The 23,072-nt window shown below is 36.6% G+C and overlaps 1 protein-coding gene across 1 annotated transcript; it reads left to right on the forward strand.

The window, feature by feature from the left end:
- The first annotated feature begins 686 nt into the window (after positions 1 to 686).
- hsd17b12b (hydroxysteroid (17-beta) dehydrogenase 12b) lies at positions 687 to 22,819 on the forward strand. Its single transcript, XM_039654443.2, has 11 exons — positions 687 to 972; positions 10,066 to 10,112; positions 12,124 to 12,199; positions 16,189 to 16,296; positions 16,607 to 16,671; positions 16,797 to 16,841; positions 17,662 to 17,696; positions 18,301 to 18,382; positions 18,617 to 18,682; positions 20,795 to 20,944; positions 22,705 to 22,819. Exons 1-11 carry the CDS (start codon positions 819 to 821, stop codon positions 22,810 to 22,812), a joined length of 936 nt encoding a protein of 311 aa, XP_039510377.1. The 5' UTR covers positions 687 to 818; the 3' UTR covers positions 22,813 to 22,819.
- Positions 22,820 to 23,072: the final 253 nt, after the last annotated feature.

Genomic DNA, 23,072 nt, shown 5'->3' on the forward strand with positions numbered 1-23,072 from the left:
TGCTAGACTATTATGACATATCTTCAGTTAAAATATGCAATTAAATATGTAAATATTCATATGCATATTATATAGCCTAAGTCAACTTATAAAAGTCTCTTTTACTGGGATTTGTCTGTGATTCAACTAAATTGTCAAAATTAGTAAATGCATGCATTACATGAATGACACGTGTATATATATATGAATAAGAATTATATCAAAAGTAATTTTTTTTTGCACTTTGTAAAAGTTTAGACATGTGCATGGGACTTCTTACCCCTAGTGGGGTAATGGCCTCTCTCTTGGAATAATTTTACATTTTGTTCTATAACAACTAAATTAGCAAATGTTTTTATTTATTTCCTATAATAACACATTCCTGCACATGCTAACTTATACTTAAATATTTCACAGATTTAAAGTAGGCTAAATGCACATTGTTCTTAAGGGGGCTATCTTCCCCAATGTTACCCTACATATTTAAATGTATTTAATTGTTTCCGCCATGACGTATGATTCTGAAACAGTTTCAATTATTTAAAGTCATCTCAGAGACAGTCCATATTTTTTAAACAATGATTTATTCACACATTGAATGTTTCTCTCGCCGGATAGGCATGGGGTAGTGTACGGTGACGCACAGATCTTCTATCCAATCAGAATGGAGTCTGTAGAATAACGTAACGATGCGTAATCAACACGGAAGCGGATGTGCTTGAATAAATCCTGCACACTACCGAGCCGACAACGTGTAGCATCTTGGCTACTTGTATTTGTGCAGAATCTGTGAAAACAGTTGTGATCTTACTTGTGTGAGACACGTTGATTCTGTTGTCATGGAGCTGCTGACAGATGCACTGTTTTGGACCGGTGTTGTCACTGTGGCCTGGGTGTCGGTGTGCTCTCTGTGCTGTCTGATCAACGGGATTCGTGTGTGGATTGTGGGGAATGGAAATTTGATGAGGGCATCCAAACTCGGGAAATGGGCAGGTTGGTACATACATTGCACTTACATTATTCAGGCAAGCTGCTCCAACAATCAGCCATCGATTACTGTGTGCCATGATGGTAACATGATGGGCATTTGATGATAACGTTACATTCAACCTTGTGAAGCAAGTTATACACTTTTTTTTGTCTATCAGGATGAGTGTTAGAGCTTTTTTCTTTTAATAACGTTTTTTACTAACTTTTTTTTTCTTGCTCTATTCTTATCCGCTATTCGGATCCACCGTTGACGTTTCCGGGTCATTGGCTGAGGCTCTCATTGCCACAGCTAAATAAAAGTTTTTTTTTTTTTTTTACAAACACGATCTTGTTGATCGATTGGAACATGTTTTGTTGAAGCCCTTAGTTTGCATTATTTCAACTTATATGAGTGACCGGTTGTCACGCCCTCACGCCATTAAACACGTCATCAGAGAGCAGAGAGGAGATATCACTGCAAGAGGGAGGGGGTCAGGGCAGGGGACGTTATTTTGATAAAAAAAAATTGAGGGCACATTGAATTACAAAAATAATGATGTGCACAGTTAAATCATGTATAACAAAATACGTTAATTTTCTATCAAAAGCAGAAGTAGTATGTTTTGATTTTACGGTGACTTTAAAGATGCAGAAGCTCATAGAAACACAAGGTAATTTAGTTCATGGCTTTGGTTCTTAACCGACATACTCTATGACAAAGGGATGAAGGTGATGATAACGACGAGTGATGACCACCAGTGTGGGTGGAATCTGGAGTTAACCAATGGATAATGCCTTTGCTTTTTAGCACAGGAGGTGGAGTGATCCTCTCATTGACTGTAGTCTTTTCGCCTTATTGGTAGAACTGACTTTTGACCATGAGCTTATCGTACGTGGAGTTCCAAAAGTCCATCATCCTTAGACCAGTCATCACTATTATGCTTTGCTCTGATTCTGCCCTAACTAAGCTCATATCTAATCAAGTGGCTTCTCTTGTCTGTCATTTTAAATGGAAAAACGGAAGATGTTGATCCTCCAATGACAGGCAATGAACGTGTCATTGATTAAAAGTTATCTGTGAAAATCATCTTGTGTATTTGTAAATGATCCATATAGGATAAAATAAATGATAGGATTCATAAATGATCCCTGAAGGAAATGATCCCTTATTTATCGTCTTTATATATCAGCCAAATTGTCTTATTGGGTCGATAACTATAACATTAAAAATGAACATATAATGGCCGATACTGATATGGTGGCTGATATGTTGTGCATCCCTAATTATTGACTTATTATTAGTGTTAGAACATTTTAACATATTAATAATGCTGCCACTCCCTTAGAAATGTTGCTCCCTGGTTGTGATTGTGACTGATATAGTAAAAATGGCTGTATATTAAGTACATATAGTTTTGTATGTCTTCATAAATATGCCCCTTTTAATCTTCAAAAGAGCATCAGCATATTTTAATATAGTATTTCTCAAATATTATTAAAGTATGAGAGCCAGTAGGTTAGTCCATTCAACTTGTGCACTATATTTCAAATTTGAATACATAAACTCGCTTTGTGTGAAGAATAAATTGAATTTCAAGTGGTTTTTCACTGAAAATCTTACTCTGGTGAGCTGTTGAAGTGCCCCATTATGGATTTTTGAAAATTACCTTTCACGCAGTGTGTAATGTAGATATTTGTGAATTTAAACAGTCTGCAAAGTTGTAAGTGCATCATAAATCGTTTTTATCTCAAAAGCAAAAGAGTCGACTCGACTCTGAACCGCTCAAACGAGCCGTTTGGAGTTCGAATCTATTTTCGCCAAGTTCACACGTGTCACGACTTACTACATTTGCATAATGTAACCTACGTTCTGCATGGACAAGACATGCTGTAGCTTGTTCATGTGGATATAATGTCGTCAAGATGCTGTGCTCTCCTCTGTGAGAGTAAATTCAATTTATTTTCAACTCCAAAGGACGGGGCCGTAAAGAATCAGTGGTTAAAATCATCTTTACCACGATACCACAGCAGTAATCTCACACTTTTACTGTTTTCCCCTCATTTTACTGACAACTGCTTCTCAAATCTCAGAGTTCCATGCGGGATTCGCAAAACACTTGGCGCTAGAAAGATGTCTAAGTCATAGAACATACAGTCTATGATCAGTACCTAGTTAATTTGGACCAACTTGCTCCTCAGAATCACAACCTCTAAGTATGACTAATTATTGATGTATATATTTTCTACCCCTGTTCAAAATACTTAGTTTTGTGTTTTATATGCATCCTGCTAACTGGCTAAATCAGGTTATCACTGTTACGGACCACAAGGGCGTTCACGTCGGATAAAAGAGTAGCTCCTAGTGACAAAATGCAAGAAAATTCTTTGAAATGTGTGCGTTTACTCTTGCAATTATAAAGAACAAATTGTAGTAAAGAGAATAAAGTAATTCAGAAAGCATCTTAACCCTTAAAAGAGTTCTTAAGGTCAAAATTGTTAGGAGTATGGACGAGGACTTTTAAGAGGCTTCTTTAGCAGAGGAGAAAATGACAGAAAGATGAAGAGGGAGAAGAAATGTGTTGCACACAATGGATGACAGTGAGTAGCGCTGTAGATTGACACCTGGCCAGAATTTTCCTTTAAGGATGGCCTTTTGTTCATCCACTATCTGGGCTAACAGTAAACACTGTCCCTCTGTCCAGTCAAGCTTTCTTGTCCTTCATTCAAACCACCACTTAAATAGACTGCAATCAGTGTAATTGGAAAGAGTGGAACATTTTTATCATTCTAAGCCAATCAAATACCTCAAAGGAAATTAACAGCATGCTAAATTAAAAATGATTTATACGCATATATAATGTGTGTGTGTGTGTGTGTGAGAGAACGGTCAAATAGGAAAAACTACGCATGTAATTTCAAAGTGAAGGCTTGAATAGACCCTATAGTTAATCACTCTTTTTCTTCCTTCTTGGACAACCAACCAATCTCAGTCTTCAAAAGATTGTATCATAGCAACGGGGTCAGCCCCGCCTCCTCACTAAGATGAGAGTTTTTGTCTTTCCTTACTCAGAGTTGCTCTTAGATCGGTCACGAATCACTCATAAGCTAAAACTCCTACGTAAAAGATTTTAAGCTAAATTAAGAGTTCTCTGAGAGGATTGTTAGATCTTTATGAATACGGGCCCTGCTTGTTAATGCTGATGGTGAGGAATTACAGTTGCAAAATCTCATAATGTAACTCAAACTGAGTAGTGTATCGCTGAGAAACATCTTGCTCAAGTCATCCTTGCGATGGAGATTCGGGTTGAATAACTAGCCCTTCCATTGTTTCATCTTCGGACTCGCGCTCAGATTGATATGGTAAAATCAACGCCATCGTTTGTTACTGTCTTTAGTTTACGGTAATCTCTGAGCTGTAGGAAAAGCCTCCGGTTGGAGCTGAAGTTCAGTTATGGCAATGGACATTTTTGTTCCCGACACACGCACTGTACGCGGTAGGCAAATCACAACAGTCTGAGCTGTCTAGCCAATCAGAGCAAAGTTGCCCTCGGAAAGGAAGGTTTTAGAGAGACTGATTCAACCGTGGAGTCGTTTGAGAATCATTGCAAAAACCATGTTGAGACCTCCAAAACAAATAGGAGACTTTAAAATGGCATAATAGGGGCACTTTAACATCAGGGACCTGTGATCATTGACTTGAAAGTAAGAATTATTAGGTCCTGACACTTGATCGTAAATGTTTCATCCTCAATAACAGTTTTGTGAACCGAAAAGATCTAATATCCAAATTCAATCGTTCATGAGTCTGCATTGGTATTTCTCTTTCACCAAGGAGAGCTGGGGGAGATTTTAAGCGTTTAACAGCTTAATTTTGGCCTGTTGTTTGGAAGCCAATATAGCTTTGTCATTTGTGTCATTGTTTTTCAAGATTTTTTCGAAGAACACCTTGATCTATTCAACACACTGAATTAGTGATCCAGTTGCAGCAGATAATATTTCACTGAAGATGAAGATTATCAGTGAATAACAACTTTGTTTGGCTTGTTCCTAATATAAATTCAGAAGACGTGAATTATGGTGCAGGAATCTTGTGAACTGTAATATCCTCTTTGAGACTTGAAAGCTCCAGTCCCTATTAGTTATTAATTACTAGTTGTGTGGATTAATTTCGTCAAAAGAATCCCTTGAATGCATTTAGAAAATTTTATGTGACATAACAGAAGATAAGAAATATACAAATATGCATAGAAAATACATTTTCTTCATAGCAGTTATTGTCCTTGTAATAATTGTACTTTTTATTTTTTTCAGCATGTCTGTGGGTAGTACACTTTTGTGAATGAATGCATTTAAATGACTGAATGAGAGCTGAAGTTGGACGAAGAGCACCCTCAGTAACACATGCCTCGTCTCCTTGTTTTGCATATTATCTCCCTCCGTATAGCTCTCTTTTATTGTCACTCCCTCCTCTTTCTCATGCAACAATGTGCTTCCTGCCTCCTTTTTAACTCCTCTGGTGCTTTTACATTACTCTATTATTAATTGATAAACAACACAGATCAATATATGTTTTTATTAACCAGTCATTTGAAAATTATACTTGGTATAAACTGCCTTTGAACGCTGGAATTCTTTAATGCCTGAATATGAACTGAGGAAGTGTGTATTTACTCAGCTCATCCATGTCTGCTATAAATGTCCGCGATTTATCTTTATTCCAGGGAATTCTAAATGTCAAAATGTCATTAACTGAGAATTTGAATAAAAAATGTGCGACTACACATACGCAACTAATAAATATTTAATAGATATTTATGAATCGCTGTAATGCTACTGTACTGCACACTGGATCGCAGAAGACATTCACATAGTTCTCCCCCTTTCTGAAAATATCTTGCCTCAGGGAAAAATAAATGCATCTCTGTCTATTTTTAGAGCAGCCGATTTTTTTTAAACCCGTCCTTTTGAACAGCGCTGCTGATGTGAAGCAAATAAAGCCTTCGAGAGAGGCACGTGGCACCCCATGCTATTTAAAGAAGCATGTTACTGGGAGTGGGGGCCCAGGAGACGCTTTGAATCCTCTACTGCGGCATCCAATGAGGAGGGAGGATCCCGGTCTGCGGACCGAGATGGGTGTGCTATTACATAACACAGCAAACATGGGAACATCCAAGGGCAGTGAGGGATGGCTCTTTTGTTTTTCTCAAAGTTTTCCAGGTTTGAGAGAGAAACTTGCAGGCTTGTTGAAGAACAATTGTTACAAAAAATGGACTCGTAACCAAACCGTAGCTTAAGCTATACACTCTAAAAAATGCTGGGTTGTTTTAACCCAACTTTGGGTCAAATATGGACTAACCCAGCCATTGGGTTAAATTTTTACATTACATTTTTAACCCAACATTTCGGGTTTGTCCATATTTGACCCAAAATTGGGTTAAAACAACCCAGCATTTTTTAGAGTGTACTGTTATCAAAAACATTCGTTTGTTGATAAAATGTTTAATCTAAATCTGGGCAGTATATGTGGAATGAAACAAAAACAAATCCATTATTGATGGACGACTCCAGCTAGCGGTCTGGGTTCTTGTGCCCTTTTTTTCCCCCAGTTTAATCCTTGTCAGTTAATTCACCAAACGGCTCTACATTGTGTGACATGCAGCTGCAGCAAATGCACGGGTCTCGGCATGTATACGGTCTGGTCGGCGAGCCCGGGGAGGCGGAGTGCAGTGCATGTGATGCCGGGGGAAGCTGAGGCTCGTTTGTATTCAAGTGCTGCAGCTGTTCCAGACGAGGCTGCAGTGCCTGCCTGGTATTTTTAATCTCCTGTTCTTTTTTTAGCCTTCAGAATATTTAGCGGCAGCAGCATCAGTGTGCGCTGTGAGGGGGCGTCGTCTTCACTCTTATAACATCATTTCTCAGTTGACCAGACTCCAGCATTTAATCTTTTGATATGTGGCTCGAGAAGGTCGACGACAAACACTTTTTTTTCTTCATGCTTGTGATAACCTGTCAGTTACGGATGTAATTTTTTAATTGAATTCACTGGGCTGTTTAAAGTCATTATTTAGCTATATACTTTAAAAATAACTTGAATTACACTGACCCAAATTGCTCATCAATCGTTTGGTTTGGCATCAATTTCTGAAGATTTTTTTTTTTTTTTTACATTTTCCAACAGATGATGTTCATCAGTCTGTGAATGTTTTCACTCAGATGCAGGATAGTATTTCATATTGTGCAGGTTTTTAGAAAGTAACTGGATAGTGTTGCCACCCTTTTATTGGAGGAACTGTTTTCAACAAAATGTAAATTAAGTGAAAATTTTGATTTCTCAGTAAACAAAAAGTCTAATTATTAAATACACTACAGTTTTTTTCAGCAAGGATGCATTGAATATATCAAAAGTGACTGTAAACACATTTATAATGTTACAAACGATTTCCGTTTCAAATAAATGCTATGCTTTTGAATGTTTTATTTTTCAAAGAACTTCTTAGAGTAATAAATGCTGAAAATTCATTCTTAGCATCACAGGGATAATTTAGATGATAAAGTATAGTAAAATAGAAAACAGTTATTTTAAATTCTAATAATGTTTTACAATATTACTGTATTGTTAATCTAAAAAATGTTAAATGTGTAATTAAGATCAAGTAATACAACATTTATGTGTTTTGTTTATCATACACTTTGTCATTCTCAGTAAAAAATAATGAAATAGAATGAGAATCGTTTTGGCCATGCAATCCTGTATAATTAAGTCATGATCCATTGCATATTGTGGTATTTTAATGTTTTTGTCAATATATTATGATTTTTTTTTAATATATATATATATATATATATATTAACAATTATATATAATTCGACAAATGGGTAAACTATCCCTTTAACTGTAGTAAGCAAGACCTTGACTGGTACATTCCATATCTTATATTAAGCTACTCAACTTAATTTTTCTTCAAAGCATTGCCTCCATTTAGATGAAGGACAAGGTTCTTTTATGAAATTCTGTCAAAAACATGAAATGCAAGATAATCAAATAATGAATGTAGTTTGTACTCAATTCAAGTAGTCGTACTTGTATCAAGATATTTTTACAACTTGATGTAAACCGATGTGTCGTCTTTACATTGGATGTCTAGTTAAACTAAAGTACAGATGTGATGTTATGTGATTCAACAACGCTAAACACGTGAGAGCATTTGAGTTTTTCTGAATAAGACTCCCATTCATTCACATTTCCAGAATGTGTTGTAGGACATTGCTCAGGGTGTGTTATGAGACGGTGGCATTTCGCCATACAGCAGGATTCATACAAAATTCTCTCTCTGCATGTCCTCACATAGCAGTACACCCTCGGAGCGTTTCATCCCGACCAGTGTTTTTTTCCCCCCCCGTCCACTCATGTGGAGTAATGTATTGTAAATGTGCTTAAAAATAACTGGGAAAATGGTTCCCTTGCCTCTAACTGTGTGCCGCCCCCTCCCAACTGTACTCTCCGTTAGCTGCTTGCCTTTCACTCTTTCCTTTCTATTTTTAACTGCCCCCAGGATCAGTCCTCATTCGCTCCTCCCTTGCGCTGTCTTATTGTTCGTCATCCACTCCTCCCTTTCCACACTCTCTTGTGTTACTCCAGTCGGTGTATGCGGGCTGACCATGTAAATCTTTAATCAGGACTGGCATCTCTGACACCAAAGATGCCAGGCTAAAGGGTGGGGATGTTTTTCCTGTGTCCTTGATGCCCAGCGAAGAGGGAAGCATGCATGAATTCATGCTTTTCTGCTCTTTTTTTTTTTTTTTTTATAAATGTGAAGACGTTTCCCTCTTTGCTTGCCCTCAAGCTATTTTTACAGAGGTGAACCGCAAATGGAGTGACAGGGCCTGTTGTCTAGTTGCCAAGGGCACCTATATCTTAAAAATAAAGGTTCTTTATTGGCATTTAGACTCTTGAAAATTAAGTTTCCAAAAGGGGTTTTCACAGTGATGCCAAAGAATAACCATGTTTGGTTCCCCCAAAGATCCTTCCAGTAAACCGTCCCTAAAAAGAACCATTATTTTTCCTATGTTGAAGAACATATTATTAATCTAAAGAACCATTTTCCACTGTAAAGAACCTTTTGTCCAATGGAAAGGTTATGGATGTTTAAGGTTCTTCATGGAACCATTGATGCCAATACCTTTACTACTATCTTTTATTGTTCACCAGTGTGAATGTTTCCCATGAAGAACCTTTAACAATGAATTTCCCGAAAGGTCCTTTAGACTGAAAAACAGTTCTTTACACTCTCAAAAATAAAGGTTTTGTGGTGGGGTTTTACAGTGATGCCACAGAAGAACCATTTTGGGTTGCTTATAATAATAATAAAACCTTTATTTAACTAGGTGAGCACATTGAGAACACATTCTCATTTACAATGGCGACCTGGCCAAAAAAGCACCGAGGTACAAAAACACAAGTTATTTAAATTACATTATAAATTACAAGACAAAGTAATACTCAATTAACATAGAAAATTAATTGGCTTAAAAACCTTTCAGTGAAAAGTTCTTAAAATATAATTTTTTTTCTTAGTTGAAAAACATTTTATAACCTGAAGAACCTTTTTTTTTGCAGTTGGAACCATAGATAGATAGATAGATAGATACCTATAAAAAAAAAAAAACTTTAGGTTTAGTTAAGGGTGTAGATTATAAAACGTTCTTCATACACAAAGGTTTTCCTGAAAAGTTTGGGGAACCTATAATGATTTGTATATGGCATCATTGCAAAAACTTTTTGGATCATTTATTTTTAAGAGTGTAACAGAGAACGGTACAGGAACATGTCGTCTGTTTTGCTGTCGTGTCCATGGTCTCATCAGCTCATACATTAGATTTCCAAGTTTAATTTGGATGATGAGAGTCCCTAGATGCTTTTATTTTTAATTCCAAAATAATACGGTTAGTTTTTATTTAATGAAATTTATGACATCTTTCTTTTGTCACAAAAGTAATAGCTTGTGTTTTAAGCACTGTTTATCAATATGTATAATTACACTTGCTGTCAAAGTGTCAGTTGCAGTGAAGTTGAGATGTGTGTTTACATTCTCTCTTCCTCTCTCTTTTTGCCTATAGTTGTGACTGGGGCCACAGATGGAATTGGAAAAGCCTATGCGGAGGAGGTAAGATTCCTGAGGTTTTATTTGTCCACCCCCCCTTCACAGAAATCAGGATGAGTCATCAAACTAGAGGTCTCAGTCAGAGTTCAGGGAGACCGCTCTCAAAGGTTTGCCTCGTACAAGCATTTACTACCCTACTGCTTCTCATTTCTGCTGCTTGACGGCATTTATGAAATTGTAATTTATTTTTATTGTATGGTATTTTTAAGTGATTGGAACAATACATTAGATTCTGATAATGAGATCTGATTCTGTAATATAACCATACACTCACAGCAAAGTTCTTTCATTTTGGTGTAAAACACAGTTTAAACTGTTATTCCCTCAACTAAGACGAGTAGATGCACACCTCTCACGTCTCAGTGCGTGTGCTTAATCGCTCTGGTGTGATAACACTTTGATAGCACTTAACTTAGCCCAGTTCATTCATTAGGATCCAAGTAGAGATGCGACCAAACACCTCCACGTTTTCCCTATTTAAATACAGTTATAGATGTGACGTATTGACTCACGGAAATCCACCAGTACCACTGGAATTAAAAACATTACAAGTTTACCATTTTGAATCGAGTTCAGCAAGCAGATCGTTTTTAACATACTGTATAAATATGTTATATATTTGCATATAACATATGTTACAGTATATATTTTCTAAAATGTATTTTGGATCATTTTTAACCCCCCCAAAAAAGCTATGGACTGCAGCTTTAAGCATTTAAGAAAGCATCTGATCATAGTGGATATGTTTATATAGTACTTCATACAATAGATTGCTTTGAATCAAGCAGCTTTACAATAATAAATATGGATGTGTTTAACAGTGTCAGGGTCTCTTTCAAGTAGAATTATGACTTCAATTTCTACTTTAAAGCAGCTCGTGTTTGTTTTTTTTACTCAATTCTGTCCTTGACGGACAGAAGCTCTTTCTTTAATTTCACTCTAAGTATATTGGGACATTTGAAAGTAGGGTCCTTTGTATAGTAATGCAATATACATTCACCTAAAGGATTATTAGGAACACCGGTTCAATTTCTCATTAATGCAATTATCTAATCAAATGTCTTGTTGATGCTAGAGGTCAGAGGAGAATGGGCCGACTTATTCAAGCTGATAGAAGAGCAACTTTGACTGAAATAACCACTCGTTACAACCGAGGTATGCAGCAAAGCATTTGTGAAGCCACAACATGGACACGAACTTTGAGGCGGATGGGCTACAACAGCAGAAGACCCCAGCGGGTACCACTCATCTCCACTACAAATAGGAAAAAGAGGCTACAATTTGCAAGGGTTCACCAAAATTGGACGGTTGAAGACTGGAAAAATGTTGCCTGCTCTGATGAATCTCGATTTCTGTTGAGACATTCAGATGGTAGAGTCAGAATTTGGCGTAAACAGAGTGAGAACATGGATCCATCAAGCTTGTTACCACTGTGCAGGCTGGTGGTGGTGGTGTAATGGTGTGGGGGATGTTTTCTTGGCACACTTTAGGCCCCTTAGTGCCAATTAGGCATCGTTTAAATGCCATGGCCTACCTGAGCATTGTTTCTGACCATGTCCATCCCTTTATGGCCACCATGTATCCATCCTCTGATGGCTACTTCCAGCAGGATAATGCACCATGTCACAAAGCTTTAATCATTTCAGATTGGTTTCTTTAACATGACAATGAGTTCACTGTACTAAAATGGCCTCCGCAGTCACCACATCTCAACCCAATAGAGCATCTTTTGGGATGTGGTGGAACGGGAGCTTTGTGCCCTGGATGTGCATCCCACAAATCTCCATCAACTGCAAGATGCTATCCTAACAATATGGGCCAACATTTCTAATGAATGCTTTCAGCAAACTGTTGAATCAATGCCACATAGAATTAAGGCAGTTCTGAAGGTGAAAGGTGGTCAAACACAGTATTAGTATGGTGTTCCTAATAATCTTTAACGTGAGTGTATATTGATTGTGAATGCTAGCGTAATTATGATCTGATCATGTGAAATGTTTCTGATTCTGTGCAGCTTGCTCGACAAGGGTTTGCTATAGTTCTCATCAGCCGTACTCAAGAGAAACTGGATGAAGTGTCCAAAGCTATTGGTAGGTGCCTGATTCGACCTGTGGGAAAACACTCTATTGAGCTCATTTATGAAACACAAGCAGAATGATTTTTTTTTTTTGCTTAAACCATTCATACATTTTCTGGAGTGCTTGTATTTGCAAATTGTTACTTGGTCCGGAAAAAAATACACCTGCTTCCAAACATGAGTTGATGGTGTGTAAACATCAGAATGTGTTGTTCTTTTAGGTAAACTGGTGTCGCTGCATTATGATGACACTATTTATTATGATATATAATAATAATAACAAAATCATTTAGTTAAATGTGAAAATTAATTTCACTCCTAAACAAAAATGATTGAAAACATCCACCTAGTCTATTAAAAATTTTTTTTAATATAGATCGCTACTACTCTATGTGAGTGTAGAATTCGTCTGAAAGATTTACATTTTAATTTATAAAGTTTTATTAGGCATATGGCCAGTAAGTCTGCCAAACCTGATAAGTGAGTCCAGAAGATCCCACAGCATTCCTGTACACATTATTCATGGGTGGGGTTTATTCCAATTATGAATGAACAATAAACATGCATATTATGTGCCCTATTTATGAATGATTGGGATTCATTGACATTTACAAAGGGACAAAAATGTACACTCGTCAAGTGTGAGGAAAAATTGCTGTTGGTGAGTATTTGAAACGGTGTAACAGTTGGCCAGTAATATTTTTATGAATTCTAACGATGCAAGATTGTGAGAACGTGAACGTGAACTAATGTGAACGACGCTCTGGGCAGTTGACTGGGCATTTTCTTCTTAAGTCACCGGCCAAACCTGTCCCTCAACCCAAATCCCACCTCAATAGCAGGAAAAGTGTTTTGCAATACAACATGAGCACAATAAGTACATTGTACAAGAGATTTATTTTTCTGATCCAAGCACATAGTAGTAGGAGAAACCTAATATAAAATGTGACCTTTTATATTACAAAAAAAAATAATTTTGATAATTTACATGTATAGTATACTGTTGATTGCTCTCTTTATATCACCGGCACCACAAGAACAAAGCAAAGGCAGGATCTCAACATTGCATGAATAGAGCGGCAGTGGCTGAATCGCAGATGCACCCCCATTCATTTCTTCTTGTCCTTTGGTTGGCTGACTCCTGATCTAAGGAGGATGGCATGATTTAGAGCATGCACGCACGTGTGTGCATCCATGTGTTTGTGTTTGCCCGTGTGCAGAGGACCTGTGGGGTACCTATTCGTGTGTGTATGGGAGTTCTGCTCCTGTTTGTGAGGCAGCGAGTGTCTCCCTCTGCTAAATGAATGTGGATGTTAATGAGCTGAGTTATTTTTAGCTGTGTTGAAAGGCAGGCACTCTGCCAATTGAGCTTCCTGGCTTCTGCAGCAGAGCGCGACTTCACAGATGGAGGTGGATCCTGGAGATGTCATGGCGGGAGAGTGAGAGAGAGAGCATTGAATGGAGGAAATCAGCCCAGTGACTTCCAATGAACACTGGCAAATATAGCCAGGCGCACATTTCATCAGACAAAAGTGACAATTGACAAAAGTGTTGGGCATGATGATCCCGTGAACGCACGAGCAGCTCAAAATTCCTTGTTTTCAGTGTCTCATAAGCTTGGGTCTCTTATAACCTTCATTTGGGAACTTGACAAGAGCCAACTATTCCCAATCTTGTAATAAGAAGTGCTTAAAAACCAGCTGTTTGCCAACTAAAGAGACGATTTATCGTCTTCCTTTGGTTTTCCCCCAAAATAAAAGCTTTTAAACATGAATAAAGACACATATTAAAGGGTTAGTTCACCCAAAAATGAAAATTCTGTCAATATTTACTCACCCTCACGTTGTTCCAAACCTCTGTGTTTATTTGTTCTGCTATAGACAAAGGAAGATATTTGGAAGAATGTTTTAATCAAACAGATCTCATTCCCCATTGACTACCATAGAATGTGTGGTAGTCAATGGGGAATGAGATCTGTTTGATTAAAACATTCTTCCAAATATCTTCCTTTGTGTTCAGCAGAACAAATAAACACATAGAGGTTTGGAACAACATGAGGGTGAGTAAATACTGACGGAATTTTCATTTTAGGGTGAACTAACCCTTTAATATTGTAATTTTACAGTTGCTCTGTAAAATAAATAAAAATAAATATTTCTTAACTAATTGTTTCTATTTTATAGTGAAATATTACAATAGATATATTTCAGTACAATACATATTATATATTACTCAACCCTAGAAACAAGCACAGCAAACCTGAAGCTTTAAAAAAAAAGCTTTTTTTGTTTCGCAAACAATTTTTACCAGAAGTTAAATTAGGTTTTTACAAATCGTGTTTATTACTAATTATAATGATGTCAGAATGACAATAGTGGCCAAAATATCAGTGTACTTGTAGTTTAGACTAATGATTGTGCTTTAAGTAGGGGTGTGACGATACCCTTATGTCACTATTCGATACATATCACGGTTGTGAACTCTTGATATATTATTGTAATACTTCAAGACGAATAGTAAAAGATTAACTGTTGATTAAAATGCTAAATTTGGCATTAAATTGTGGGTGTACATGAATAGGCTTGGACTTGGTGCTGGTAACCCAATGCATGGGGCAATAGTGACACCAGAATAAAAATAGGTAACACTTTATTTCGATAGTCCACTTTAGACATTCTGCTAACTATAAGTAATTTTGCAACTACATGTCAACTAACTGTCATTAGAGTATTAGTAGACTGTCTGCTTAATATCTGCTAAAACTTTATTTTGTTGGTCCCCCAACAGATATTCTACTGACTATAAGCAACTTATTCTACTTACCCGGACCCTAACACCTAACCATAACCTCACAATCTACTGACAGTCTACTACAGTCTACGGATACTCTAATGAGAGTTAGTTGACATGTAGTTACTTATAGTTAGTAGAATGTCTAAAGTGGACTCGAAATAAAGTGGAACCTAAAAATATTCATGATTCTGAAGCTGAAAACAGAATTATTTTAGACAAATATGCTTGCACTTGTCACTGACTAGATGTATTTAAAATAATGTTTGGCACTTTTTACTGGTAACATGACATTTGGCATTATCTAGACCCACAAATATTCCCCCATTGCATTATTATACATTATATTCAACATTATACATTGTAGTTTAATGCATTACTGACACTAAAACTCTAAAACAATTTTCACACAGTAATGTTCATTTTGGTTAAACTACACAATAGATATCGTCACTATCCACCATACATATTGCTGCATTTTTGCATTGTGACCGCATTTGTTGTTACACACCTAGCTTTAAGTACTCTAAAAAATGACCAAGTGAACTGAAAATGGTCAGTAGGCTTTTAAGATTCCTCTAGTGGTTTTTCATAAATGTACTCATATTGATTTTACTTTCAGAGCCGTTCATTGAATCTGTGGTCTGTTGCTGATACCAACACCAAATACATCATTACAGTTTATGACCCGAGTATCTATTACTTAATAGGTATCAGTATCCACCAGTACAACAAGTTCTCCTATTCTCCTGTTGAGCTAGTTTTATTAAGATTTGGTGTGTATTTTTTATTTTTTTTTGGTTGCATTTACTTGGTGACTTTCTGAGTGCTGCCATCTATACACGTCACATTTCTTTTAATGAACTGTGCAGTGTCTACTAGAGCGAACATGTGAATGAGTTATTTTTGTGCTTTCTTTCCATTCTTCTCTCCATCAGCCATTCTCAGACATATTTAGTTAAGTACGTTTACAACAGAACATCTTAGTGCATTGCAAAGAATTGAATGATGCACTGGCTCATGTGAAGAGAAACTGCAATTTTAGTTTGTTAGGTGATATGCTTTGTTGCAATTGTTACCAAAAGGTGTAGTTGATTTATTGGCACTTTTACACTTTAATTGAAACAAACCAGCGCAAAGCAAATTTGCATCATGTCGTTCATTCCTTAAAGCACCTGCATTCCTAATGTTTGCCTTTTTCTTTTCTTCCAGAGAGCAAATATAATGTAGAGACCAAAACCATTTCTGCTGACTTTGGGTCTGTGGACATCTACACTAAGATTGAGTCTGGACTGACTGGACTGGAAATAGGAGTTTTAGGTAAATTATATCTCTGTTTTTTTTTTAGGTGTTAGTGAGATACTATTTGGTTAGGTTGTCTTTCTTTTCATTCTGTATGTTCTGGGCTCAAACAGCAAAACTTTTTTAATGATCAACTGTCTGTTTAGTGACACTTTAGTATTTGCTGCCAGCTATGGGAAAGTGAAAGGAACTACCTATCTTTCCACATCTCTTTCTTATAACCTGTTTTTTAATATCGCTCAAGCACATCGAAAGTGCTTTTATTATGGTTTTTTTATTTTTAATAATAATCTCCCCTGAAATTATTTTATCTCTCTTCCACCTACAGTTAACAATGTTGGAGTGTCTTATTCCTACCCAGAGTTCTTCCTCAACATTCCTAATGTTGACAGCGTGAGTTTATGTAGCCATTTGTAAAACACATTATACAAAACTTCCATTTTATTGAAAAGAAGTGTAATTGTCTGTTGTTTTAAATTTTGTTTTGGTTGATAACGTATTGACATTTGTAATTGCAGTTCATCAACAATATGATCAACATCAACATTACCTCAGTTTGTCAGGTAAGACTTTCATTTGCTCTTCACCTGGCCATCTTATAAACGGCCTTTATGTGACTCTGGTAACACAGTGTATATGTGTACATGACAGAAACAGTCATAGCGTAGTTTTAATAATTTAGAAGGTAAATCATAATTTCGTTTTTGTTAATTTTTTGTTGTTGCTCTGCTTTTAAGACTCCTTGCATACATTTAAATTTTAATTTATGGTAACTGTCCCGCTTCCTCTATATTGTGTCTGGGTGGGCCAAGTTTCAACACAAACTGTTGTTTGTGTGATAATATGGGCTGCCATGTGTAAACGTCTTCATTGTTTTGGTATTAGATACTCCTTTTATGGCTGGAGAGAACATTTTGCATTTTGAATGTTGCAAGTGTTTTCATACTACAAGAAACTATTTTATCTCAATGTATCCAGGAAAATTTGCTTCCTCATGATTTGACTGATTTGACTTATGATCTTTTGAATGATCTTTTCAGTAATAATGATCAATATATATATATATATATATATATATATATATATATGAACAGTTTTCTTGTGTGCACAATAAGTTGTGTGTAGCCAGTTGCCACTGCAGTTCTGTCTTATGAAGCCTGAATTTTGAGTCTATGCTGCCTCACTCAGGATCCAAGATGTATTACTCTGTATGATGAAAATTCATGTGCAATTTATAGGACAGCATAAATGCATTGTTTTGGGTATATGAAATATTACTGAAAAGATCATTAAAAGTTATAAGAGTTTATATTCATTGTGCTATAGAAACATTTTAAAACATTACAGATCTGATTCACATGTTTTGTCCCTGTATTATTATAGATGACTCGATTGGTACTGCCCAGGATGGTTGACAGGTACGTTCAGAAATCACTAAAATGTGTTTTTGTTGCCATTTTAAAGTAGTGTTTGTTTGGTCATTCGAAGCTGATGGAATGATTTTCATGCGTGTTGCGATATGACTATTTCCCACAGAAGTGCGTCATGCAAATGTTTACTTGGTTATTTTTGTACTGTTTGGTCATCTCATGCTTACGTGTTGGTTTTGGCCTTTTAGTTTTTGCACACTTCAGTCCAAGAATCAAGATACATATATTGTTTTTTACTTTTACATTTTCTCATTGGCTATTATAAACTAATATACTAGGTTAAAGTCAGTTTTGAGAATAAAAGCCATACCGAAATGATCTGTGTAGCTCCTTCCATCTAGAGCCCTAGAGTCTGGTGTGCACTAATAATGCAACAGTATGTACACTGGCACGGGCACCGGTTGCCATGGCAACGGGGATGCAAGAATCCGTTAGAAGGGATAATTCTGTGCTGTCAAAATGGTCGAGTGAAAATTAAACAAATATAAGGGACGGTACATGCACTTTTTTTGTCTGTATTACTATTAAACATGCGTATGCGCTGTTCTACAACAGTTTGAACATTGTGTGAAAAACCCCTGACTCTTTCTAGGTCTAAAGGAGTGATCTTGAATGTTTCCTCGGCGAGTGGCATGTACCCAGTTCCTCTCCTCACCCTCTATTCTTCCTCGAAGGCAAGTCATTTTTCTCTTTTTCTCTCTGCCATGGATCAGTTTTTGGAAATCTTTTCTTTTTTTTTAGTAATGTTCTCAGAGGAAGTTTTCTGAAATGTCATTGTGCTTAGCAGCACTATTTTGAGCCTATTAGTTTGATGCTTATTAGTTTGAAGCTTGATGCTTTGGGTTATGTGAAGGTTACATTCACGATGTTGAAGGACATGCATTAGATGATTATTCTCACTCCTCCAGGCCTTTGTGGACTTCTTTTCCCGTGGACTTGATGCTGAATACAAAAGTAAAGGGATTATTGTACAGGTGAGTGAAAATGTATGAGTAGTTTTAAACCACTTTACTGTCACATGAAAATACACAATCCTAACTTAAATAGTTGTAATTCAAGAATGAGTTTGAATGTTTGTAGACCTAAAGTTGATCTTGATTTAAAGAAGACACTGGCGGATTATTGTAGATTTTAAATAAATTAATGCAAAAAAGTTATAGAAATTTAAGTTTATGAAAATTTTAAAATGTTATGTTTACAAGACATTTTTTACACTAAATTTTAACAAAATTTTAGGTGGATATCTTAAAACATGAGCTTTCAGTAAGATTTTGTTTGGGCGCAGTACCAAACTTTTTCACTAGATGACAACTGAGCTCCATTACTGTCCTATTAAGGCACCTCCATTTCCATATGGTTTTGAGTGATCTGAACCATATATTTCCATAATTTTCATACCATTTTTGAAAATATACATTCTGTTCAGTAGTAGTATGGGCAGTTTGGCAGTGTTTTGAATTCAACCTCGAATAAATGCATAAAAAAGTTAATGAATGTGTGTAATAGCTCGCAGCCACATCACAAATGGTGAATCTATATTTTTTCTTTATATTTAAAATGTTTTGTTTTTAGAACTTTTTTTATTTAATGGATGTTATCTTTTTAATTCGGGTTTCTACCAATAATTCACTATTTTTCATGTTCATCGCTATTTCAAAATAAAGGTCGGAACACGCCTTATAAGTATGTTTATATTCTTGTTTCAAATTAATTAATTACTACTCTTGTGTTCAGTTACCAAATATGAAAACTAGAATTCTTTAAGTGTTGTAAGCTTTCAAATGTTTTATAGTTTGTCAATATTACTTTAGGTTTTTACTAAGATATTATTGTTTTCAATAACTCACACAATATTATATTGTTGTTGGCTGGAAAGAAGGACATTTAAAGGTACACTATGTAACACTTTTTTTTTTACATGTATAAAATGAGACAATGCATCATCAGTCCTTCCTCCAAAATTTGTTTTTGTTTTACCTTGATTCATCATGGTAAGCTTATTGTAAGTGTTTGTATTTTACTCATCCGTGTCTCGTTATATCCGTAGATATAAAAAAGTTGTTCTGCCTACTTAGATGCGTGTTTAGTTTGGGAGTGGCAAAATTTGATGAGGGCTGGCCTGTTCACGCCCATTCGCATATTGCCTTGGCAAACAAAAAATGTTTTTCACAATATAACCCAATTCACAGTTTTATGTGAACGATTAGGCAGGATGATTTTCAGATCATTGTGAGGAAGACACTCTAGGCCACAAAATCCATTAGTCAAAAGTAATGTGGACGCATATTTCGTGTATGTGTTTTGTGGCCTTATTTCAGAAACTTTCATTTTTAGTTTTTTTCAATAACCACACAAACAATATTCTCTCAAAAATACAAACATGTACATACATATTGCTGACATATTATGGTAGCCCTGATTGTGCTAAATTTAATGCAATTTCACCTGTGCCATTAATATGTTTAAAAGCTACTGAAAAAAGCACAAATGACAGGGCATCTCAGAAAATCCCAAATATAGCTTGGACCCCAGAGGGTTAAGAAGGGTTGAAATGGAGCAGCTAACTCTTGAACCTCCAGGAAATCACGCGTCTTTAAAAAAAAGTGCAGAATAGAGGAGAGTTTGCTGGCAAAAAGAGAACGTGACTGAGCTTGTAATAAAATGAGAATCAACATTGACGAGCATTTGAAATGTTGTAAAAGCGACGTGGAGATAGCGTTTTATTACTCAATAGGTGAGTAAGGTATTTTATTAAACTAATAAATTACCACATGTAGCTCTCTAACAGAGTTCATTGTAAAGCATTATCTATTGTAAAGGGTCTGAATAATCCGCACAGTCACGCAGAGCCAAAACACAACCAAAACTAACGTTTTTCTGTAAAATACATGGAGTTTTGGGGCCAAAAGTTACATAGTGTACCTTTTTAAAAATGCAAAAGATGATTTTAAGTGAAATTCCATTTGAGATATACTATATAGTGTTTGTTTTTTTGATATACTGGTGATGTGATGTGTTCTGGTCACCCAAACTTAGACTAATTCAACTACTTACAGTGATGAAGTGTCTTGTGTATATTCTTGAAGAGCGTGTTGCCGTTTTTTGTGACCACCAAGCTGAGCAAAATCAAGAGGCCGTCTCTCGACATCCCCACTCCAGGACGCTACGTAAAAGCCCAGCTGAGTACCGTAGGATTGCAGACTCAGTCTAACGGTTACCTCCCTCATGCCATCATGGTGAGACCCTCTTAAAATGCCTTCATCTTTAAATCCATGTTCAGATGGATGTTTTTAAAAGAAGTTTCTTATGCTCTGCCAGGCTGCACTTCAAAAATACAGTAAAACAGTAATATTTTAAAATACACTCACCTAAAGGATTGTTAGGAACACCTGTTCAATTTCTCATTAATTCAATTATCTAATCAACCAATGACTTGGCAGTTTCTTCAATGCATTTAGTGGTGTGGTCCTGGTCAATACAATCTCCTGAACTCCAAACTGAATGTCAGAATGGGAAAGAAAGGTGATTTTGAGCGTGGCATGGTTGTTGGTGCCAGACGGGCCGGTCTGAGTATTTCATGATCTGCTCAGTTACTGTGATTTTCACACACAACCATTTCTAGGGTTTACAAAGAATGGTGTAAAAAAGGAAAACATCCAGTATGCGGCAGTCCTGTGGCCGAAAATGTCTTGTTGATGCTAGAGGTCAGAGGAGAATGGGCCGACTGATTCAAGCTGATAGAAGAGCAAGTTTGACTGAAATAACCACTATTTACAACCGAGGTATGCAGCAAAGTATTTGTGAAGCCACAACATGGACACGAACTTTGAGGCGGATGGGCTACAACAGCAGAAGACCCCACCGGGTACCACTCATCTCCATTACAAATAGGAAAAAGAGGCTACAATTAGCAAGAGCTCACCAAAATTTGACAGTTGAAGACTGGAAAAATGTTGCCTGGTCTGATGAATCTCGATTTCTGTTGAGACATTCAGATGGTAGAGTCAGAATTTGGTGTAAACAGAATGAGAACATGGATCCATCATGCTTGTTACCACTGTGCAGGCTGGTAGTGGTGGTGTAATGGTGTGGGGGATGTTTTCTTGGCACACTTTAGGCCCCTTAGTGCCAATTGGGTGTCATTCAAATGCCACGGCCTACCTGAGCATTGTTTCTGACCATGTCCATCCCTTTATGGCCACCATGTACCCAATCCTCTGATGGCTACTTCCAGCAGGATAATGCACCATGTCACAAAGCTTGAATAATTTCAAATTGGTTTCTTGAACATGACAATGAGTTCACTGTACTAAAATGGCCCCCACAGTCACCACATCTCAACCCAATAGAGCATCTTTTGGGATGTGGTGGAACGGGAGCTTCGTGCCCTGGATGTGCATCCCACAAATCTTCATCAACTCCAAGATGCTATCCTATCAATATGGGCCAACATTTCTAATGAATGCTTTCAGCACCTTGTTGAATCAATGCCACGTAGTATTAAGGCAGTTCTGAAGGCGAAAGGGGTCAAACACAGTATTAGTATGGTGTTCCTAATAATCCTTTAGGTGAGTGTATTATTACAATTCAAAGCAGTAACATATCTTTTTAAATGCATTTTAAAATGTTTTCCTGTGATGCAAAGATTAATTTTCAGCACCATTTCTCCAGTCTTCAGTCTCTCATGATCCTTCAGAAATCATTCTAATACTGTATGTTGATTTCTTATTATCAATGTTTATTAACTGCTTAATATTTAGATGAAAAAACAAATACAAAATTTAATGCATCCTTGCTGAATAAAAATATAATTTCCTTTTTAAAAATCCTACTGACCCCAAACTTTTGAACAGTAGTGTAAATTCTACAAACTATGCTTGAAAGGACAACTTAGAATGATGGATGCTTGTCCTATAAACTATAGTACTAAAGCCAAATGTTTTCGGCTTCTGGATTTTGACAGTCTAATAAGTCTGTTATTATGTCATTGCTGCAGGGTTGGGTGACTACTGCTCTGCTTCCTGCAAAGCTGCTCAACAAGTATGTTATGAGCATGCAGTTGTCCCAGCGTGCACGCTATTTGAAGAAACAGAAGCAAGGTTAGAGACGGACAGAGGGATGAAGGAATGGTGTGATTTAAATGAGGGACCAGCAACAAAAAAACCTTTCCTCTCTCTCTTCCCTTTTGCTGTCTGGGGCCAAGAGCAGTCACACCAACTGCTCCTGATAAGTCTGTTTTGGCACAAATCAAGCAATGTATTTCCAGACATTAGAGTGCTGTGTTGAGTCGTTGCTAACCAAAAATGATTTGCTTGAACAGCCTTTGCTGATTAGCTCGATTGGACAACCACAGAATAGTTGAAG

Source organism: Pimephales promelas, chromosome 1 (genome assembly GCF_988280905.1).
Source record: "Pimephales promelas chromosome 1, fPimPro1.hap1.1, whole genome shotgun sequence".
Taxonomy (NCBI): Eukaryota; Metazoa; Chordata; class Actinopteri; order Cypriniformes; family Leuciscidae; genus Pimephales; species Pimephales promelas.

What these genes read in the sequence shown, in the direction of transcription:
- hsd17b12b (XM_039654443.2), top strand. Translation starts at nt 819, where the DNA reads ATGGAGCTGCTGACAGATGCACTGTTTTGGACCGGTGTTGTCACTGTG. An exon ending in CCCTCTATTCTTCCTCGAAG is followed by an intron (nt 18,383 to 18,616) that starts GCAAGTCATTTT and finishes TCACTCCTCCAG; the next exon opens with GCCTTTGTGGACTTCTTTTC. An exon ending in ACCTCCCTCATGCCATCATG is followed by an intron (nt 20,945 to 22,704) that starts GTGAGACCCTCT and finishes TCATTGCTGCAG; the next exon opens with GGTTGGGTGACTACTGCTCT.